This window comes from Palaemon carinicauda, chromosome 9, assembly GCF_036898095.1.
Source record: "Palaemon carinicauda isolate YSFRI2023 chromosome 9, ASM3689809v2, whole genome shotgun sequence".
NCBI lineage: Eukaryota > Metazoa > Arthropoda > Malacostraca > Decapoda > Palaemonidae > Palaemon > Palaemon carinicauda.
Window position 1 is genome coordinate 146,739,600 of NC_090733.1, and position 7,500 is coordinate 146,747,099.

Sequence of the window (7,500 nt, forward strand, 5' to 3'; positions counted from 1 at the left end):
AAATAAAACAACAACAACAATAACAACAACTACAACTACTACTACTACAGCAAAAGCATTAGGTAGACCAATGAAATTCCTAATAAAATGTCGCCAAGGATAAGTAACTAGATAGCAATATGTTAAGGGTTTCTGCCTTGTTACCTAGACGCACGGTCTAAACCAGGCGAGCCTTATCACGTCAAATTAAAGCATTCGCTCCGGGCGATCTACAGTTCTGAGAACCTGGAAGATGTTTGGGGTCTCGCATATAAGTTCGGGTGACGACAGCTAGTTGGACAAGTCTGAGGGCCTCTACTACACAGTTCGCTGGAAGGTAAGCTCTTATAAAATCCCTTGCATGACTTAGCTTTTGAAGGAACTTTTGGACTGTTCACTGTACTGATGAGTTCATTTAAGTGTTTCGAAACTGGGGATGTAATATCATCTGTTCTATAAAAGTCAGATTCTTTGATAAAGCATTATTCGCTGTGGTAATAAGAGAGCTTGACTTTGTAAAATTATGCGGTTATATGCTATGTGGTAAAAACAAAGCAAAGCATGGTAGCATATAACAATGGGAGAGTGAGCTGAAAAACTGGGGAGTAACATCTCTGGTTTATTTTCGAGTGGCGATTATCTAGGCTAGCTTTGGATGATATTACAATATTACCTTTTGTTTTACAACTATGCTCGGATATCTTAGAAGATATATTTCCATTCTTATAATCGGCCGTCATTTGAATTTCGTGTTGATTTAACTTATCACTTTCATAAAATAATACTTGAGCGTAAATTTTAAAGACGCTAATGAACTTCTAGCCATCATAATAATTTTGTAATTGACCGATCTTAATTTAGAATTTGCCTTAGAACTGAAAGCTTCCTTGTTAACAGACTCCTTGTTTAGTAAATACAAAAATATATGCTAAGCCTAACCTCACCGGGTTTCCGCTCCAGTTACAAGCGATACACAGAACGTTCCAGAACCAGCGTGAAGCTACGACTGAACAGAAATGAACTCGCTATTCCAAATTTTAAACAAAATTGCCAAGGATACTTTGAACTGCATATTTTACATTTTCGTGAAATTGTCAAAACATGAAGAGATGTTATTTAATATACCTTCATAAATACGACATTAAATCAGATAAGGTATTTGCAGTTAGTACAATTTGCTAGAAAAGTCGTTGTTAATTCTTGACGAATTATTTCATCAGATAAAATTATCTTCGAAATAAGCTTTGTTGATTATAATTCCATAATCTCCTGTGCCATTTACCTTCAGCAATCATCAACGTAATTCTATCGCATTCTTTGTAAAGTCGATTCTTTAAAAAAAAAAAAAAAGTTTTATTATGTAAATTGATAAACAGAAAGATTTTAGAACATTTATTACAGATATAGATGATAATTCTTAATTTATCCCCGACCTCGCTAAAATTTTTAAAACATTTCTCGCCTACCTCACCAGAAAAAAAATATCCAGCTAACATTGTTGGAACAAAAAGCGGTTATTCCTTAAGCGGTAACATGAATTTGTATTAGTCTCAACGACCTCTTATCTAATCTATATCTGTACGTTTTTCCTTTACGATTAGCTCCCTAAATATTGGATCCAGAAGGAAAATAAATAAAGAAACACTTTCCTACCGCATAGTACTGGATTCGAACCCAATCACTTTATCAATTAACCAAGTACCGGTATACAAAATGATATCTTGATAGTAATGTATCTCTCACGGTTCTTCTCTGCATGTGGGTATAGTACCGACGGTGCACCTCACAGAGTGTAGTGTAGGCGTTACTGAAGGGTCTTTGCAGATCTCCTTTAGCCGTTAGCTGCACTTCATTTATATCCTTCTGCTTCACCTTCCTTCTTGTTTCCTTTCTTCCATCTAGATGCATCTAAGATGCATTAGCAACTCTCTGGTGGACATACGAGGTGCCTCACACTGAGGGACCTGGGGAACCCAAACATAAAATAAGGCAATAAGGCAATCCTCTTCTACTTTTTACCCCAAATTCTTGGGCCCTGAATGGCCTCACAGACTCAAACGCCCAACTTCATATATCCTTTCCTCATAGTTCTTAGGAAGTTCTGTTCAGAAGATAAATGATGAAAATGGTAAGATGAGCGTTTGTGTAAAAAAAAAACAATAACATCCTTTTCACCCTCTTGAATAAAACAAGCTGTGCTCTTACCAGCAACAGCAATGCCCGAGGGAACCTTTCATTCATCCATCCAAACCAAGAGGATTTTTTTTTTTCATTTTTAGATATACAGTATAGTAAATACTGTTTTAAAAGGAAATCCTTAATCTTATTTTGATGTGTCAGACGAGCAATACTGTCAATCAAAGGAAAACAGAAACGAATTTTTACCCTTTTAGCAAGTTACCAGTAAAAAATATTTCTTTCATTTACCCTTTTACCATGTTGTCTGTAAAGAAATTTTCTTGCTTTTACCTTTTGACCAATTTAACCGTAATTTCTTTTTTTCTTTTACCCCTTACCAACTTTTACGCAAAGAAATTTTCTTTTTTTCTACAATTTTACCATGTTATCCATAAAACCAAACTATAAGTCATTGATATTCTTACCTGACCATTTGAGCAAGAGAACAGATAAAGAGAGCAATCAATGCATAATGATTTACAATTTATCTCTTCTTTCAGACAGAAAAAAACCGTAAAAATGGGAATGAAATCCTCGTTGCTCGTCTTATTAGGGTTGGTGGCGTTTACTTACGTGCAGCCCGCTGGCTCTGTAACGGCCCTTGAAAAGGCTTTCAGTCACCGTCCAACTATCGAGTCCATCATCAGCTGCTTCGTTGGGAAGATACAGTGCTCTCCCATACAGCAAGATATTAAGTGTAAGTACTCTCCTTCACTATTCGTGAATTACATTCATGAAAAATGCTTACCTGTTCTAGACTAATAAAGTTAATAAGTTGTATTAGGAGCAGGGCTTAAACTTGAGCATGTGGCCGTTACCTTAAATGCTGCTTTTTACCTTAGATTACCTTAAAACCTTTCAAATTTCCTTAATTTTGAAGGTCATAAAACCAAAATTACGCTAGAATTATCTTGAATATTACCTTAAAACCATAAAAATTACCTCAAACTAAGGTAATTACCTTAAAAGTTTAAACCCTGATTAGGAGCTCAAGACTGCCAAATGTAAAAGTAATCTACCTGTGCTTTTTACTTTTGAAGGTGGATACATGTTTTATTATCATTGGAAAGTGCTTTACGTTTTGCTGAAAAATCATTATGAATTTTAGATAATTTGATCTTCAATGAGATATTTATAAGTTATAATATTTCTACAACGTTCTTGTGTATGTGTGTGTTCGCACGTATTTGTGTATTTATGATATTTCTTATGATAAATGTCAATACTGGAAAAAAAGAATTCCAACAAAAGATAATTAAACATTTTTTTCTTACAATATGAATTTATTGTGTGTATGTGTGTGTGTATTTTTACACATATTTATTATATTCCCAAATTAGAAACTGAAACTGAATAAAAGTCAGTTTCAAACAAACAATATTTTCAAGCATTCTGATGCCAAGATTCTTTTTTCACCCTTCATGACACATTACCATAATTAGTTGGAATGAAAAACCTTCTAAGAGACCATCCATTAAAGGTTTAAAGGCTGCTCATGAATGGCAGAGGAAAGGGACAATGACGTTGCCCTAGCAAGCTGGACAATTCACTAGAAATTTACCATATATACATATGATCAGCGCCCAAGCCCCCTTTCCACCCACGCTAGGACTAAGGAGGGCCAGGCAATGGCTGCTGATGATTTAGCAAATAGACCTATAGGCTCCCCTAACACCCTCATTTTTAGTTCAGAAGGATAGTGAGATTGCAGCGACCAAAGAAACTAACGAGTTTGAGCTGGACTCGAACACCAATCTGGCGTTCACTATAGTCCATTTCTTTTAGCGAGGCATATTTGCACAGACTCGCCGCGGCGCTCTTTTAGCTCGGAAAATTTTCCTGATCGCTGATTGGTTGGACAAGATCATTCTAACCAATCAGCGATCAGGAAACTTTTCCGAGCTAAAAGGGCACCGCTGCGAGTCGGTGCAAATCTTTCTCGCTAAAAGGAATGGACTATAGTCAGGGATGTTACCAAATCGACTACCACAACGCTAAATGATAATAATCCTCCCTCTTCCTTCTTCCAGCCCGGGCATTGGCAACCATGCGTAACTTCGGCACATGCCCCAGCAACATGTGCACTCCCCAGCAACGCCTCGAGATGGAGAGCGCCATGGAACTCCTGCAGAGTAAACATCCCGATTTGTGGGGCAGGCTTGTCTTCTCTGTGCTGGGTATCGATCTCAAAAGCTTAGGAAAGAGGAGATGAGTTTCATCAGACAACAGAAAAACTGACGTGTTTTAGCGTCGGTTGGTATCAGCGACACAACATTTTTCCCCCATTTTTTATTCAAATAAAAGATGATATGATTTGAGGTTTAATTATCCTAAAGTTCTTGGAGTATTTCTAATGGTTATTAGCATAGTATCTGTGTACTTGCATCTTGTCTATCCTTATGTCTTGTTCATTATGAAGACAGAGATCTAAAATTTGAACGTTCTATAAACAAACTAAAGAGAAATATGCAGTGGAGTTTGTTTGAAAAACAAAATCAGTACTATAAACATTGTAAAAGTCTACGAAAAGAAAGTATAGAATGTTCTCGTATTTCTAAGGTATATATTCCTTTCTTCCATTCAAATGCTACCTTCATTCTTTCTATCTCTGACAGTGAAATATATTTTCTGTCTTTTATTACACCGCAAGGATAAATTAGTACAAGAGATCTTCAATACTATTTCCAAACTAGTCTTTATTAGCGCACTACTAAAGAAGTTGTTTTACGTGTTTTATTCTTTCCCTTTTTTTGTTGCTATCTTTCTATACTCTATCGGATCCTTCAAGGCGAACAAGGCTGGGTTTAGGCCGGGAGCGGCGATGCCATATCAAATATTACCATCACGTTGTATGGTGTATGGAGGCAGCATAAGTTAAAAAAATGTAAATATAATTAATTAATAATAAATATTCGCGATTATTAAATGCCCTCGTAATTTCTTTACTTTTAATAACAATAAAATTACACGTTTCTTCTTAAACGTGGCAGAAAAATTTTACAGCGCTGCCACATCCTTCTCAGGCGTTAAGCTGACCTCGGGCTATGAATATGTCAAACAGCGTGTGTCTCCCTAAAGACGGCTCAACCAAAACAGTCAGTCATTAAGGAGTCTGTCGCCCTACCAAGAACATGGAAGGAAGTCCTCGTTATACAAATAAAATGTTCCATATTTTTAATATAAAAGATGTGCAGAAACAAATCTCTATAATCCTGGCATTCTTGTGTATCGTTATCAGTATAACATTCATGACTCAAAACTATCATCTATTTGTTTTGATAAATCCTTACAAAGACTATGAAACACAAATTGATATTTTCATCAGGTATGACACTCAAGCAAAAGTATCTTATATTTTGAAGATAAAAACGTGCCAAACCTAAAACAAAATATTCAAAGTAAATTGCAAAGCTAGAACAAAGTCCATAGAAAGAAGGCATGAGAATATAAAAAGAAAGTGTATCGGATACTCTTAATGAAGATAATTGGGCGTCTATACTACGTATAGATATATTTAATTGTTGTCGATAATTCTGTGTAACCCATGTATCTTAATGAAACTATTTCAGTTTACCTGCCTAAATTTACACAGGATCTCTCTCTCTCTCTCTCTCTCTCTCTCTCTCTCTCTCTCTCTCTCTCTCTCTCACATATATTTATTTATTTATATATATATATATATATATATATATATATATATATATATTATATATATATATATATATTTTATATCTCTCTCTCTCACACATATATTTATATATATATATATATATATATATATATATATATATATATATATATATATATATATATATATATATATATATTATATATATATATATTTTATATATATATATATATATATATATATATATATATATATATATATATATATATATATATATATATATATATATATATATAACAAATGGTAGAGCCTCCACGAGATGGAATTTGTGAGTGTAGGTAGATAAATTCACACATACGAGTTGATTAGAGACTGCGGAAACTCAGTAGTATGGGATAATCCCTAGAAAGGTCCAGTATATTGCCCCAGGAGACATTGGAGCGCAGGGATTAAAAGGGTAAACAGGAGCGGTAGGCCTTTAAACACTCCAGAGAAGGACATTTGGCAACGTAGGAGACAACGCCCGGATTGCCATGAAGGAGCCGATAGAGTATAGTTGCTAAATTGTGAATGAAACTTCTTAGAAAAACCTCCAAACTTTGAAAGTCCCTTCACCTAGCTGCACAGGAGCCTCATGAACGTCACTTTTACTTTCTTTGTAAACATTGCTTTTTCCTAATGTTTCTCACGCTCAATGTCGTACTTCATATTGCAGTTTGTTACTAATGCTAGTCTATCTTATCCCTGAAAGAAGGTTGACCTTATATAGGGTGACTAAAGTTGCCGCGGAAACTCCGGGTGAAATAAGCCCCACCCCTTGATGACGTCATAGGCAATAATTTTGTCTCCAACGGTCACAACACAATGCTGCTAACGTGGGAGACAACGTGATTGGCTATGACGTCAAAAGGGGGGGGTTGCTTATTTCGCCTGGAATCTTTGCAGCAACTATGGACACCCCATGAAAACTACTGTATCAATAAATCATACCTAAACGCTAAAGCCGTTGACCTCAGTCTACTACTTGTTATTATTATTATTATTATTATTATTATTATTATTATTATTATTATTATTATTATTAGCTAAGCTACAACCCTACTTGAAAAAACAGGATGCTACAAGCCCAAGGGCCCCAGCAGTGAAACTAGCTCAGTGAGGAAAGGAAATAAGGAAATAAATAAACTACTGTACATATAAAGAGCAATAGTAAAAAATATAGAATATCTTAAGAACATGAAAAACGTTAAAATAGATATGCCGTAATTAAAAACTGAAGAAAAAATCATGCCAACTCGTTTAACATAAAAATTTTCGTTGGAAGTTTGTGTCAGGAAGTGAGTTATATCACTTATATTCATAATGAATGAATTAATAAATGAACGTGATTGATTATTTTATGAGATGGTGTCAGGAAATGAGTAATTACATATGTCTTCATAATGAATGAGATAGTAAATGTAATTTATTGGTTATTTCATAAGTTTTATTCATTAATAAGAGATAGAAAGACAAATGAAGTCAATCTCGTCTGACTTCAAGAATTCTTTGCAAGAAAGTCTGCGGAAGTTACACTACAATTTTCATACAATAATGTTTTGTACATTATTAAGTGTAAACATTTTAACTTAGGGAAGTTCATCAGTAAATTAACAAAATCTGTTAGGCTTATCCATAGCCATTCCATTATTATTAAAGAATATAGTGATTTAATT

At 34.6% G+C, this 7,500-nt stretch overlaps 1 protein-coding gene across 1 annotated transcript; it reads left to right on the forward strand.

Annotated features, from left to right (window-relative positions):
- Positions 1 to 152: 152 nt before the first annotated feature.
- LOC137646915 (uncharacterized) lies at positions 153 to 4,435 on the forward strand. The gene is made up of 3 exons (XM_068379985.1): positions 153 to 316; positions 2,658 to 2,854; positions 4,188 to 4,435. Exons 2-3 carry the CDS (start codon positions 2,677 to 2,679, stop codon positions 4,367 to 4,369), a joined length of 360 nt encoding a protein of 119 aa, XP_068236086.1. The 5' UTR covers positions 153 to 316; positions 2,658 to 2,676; the 3' UTR covers positions 4,370 to 4,435.
- The last annotated feature ends 3,065 nt before the right edge of the window (positions 4,436 to 7,500 follow it).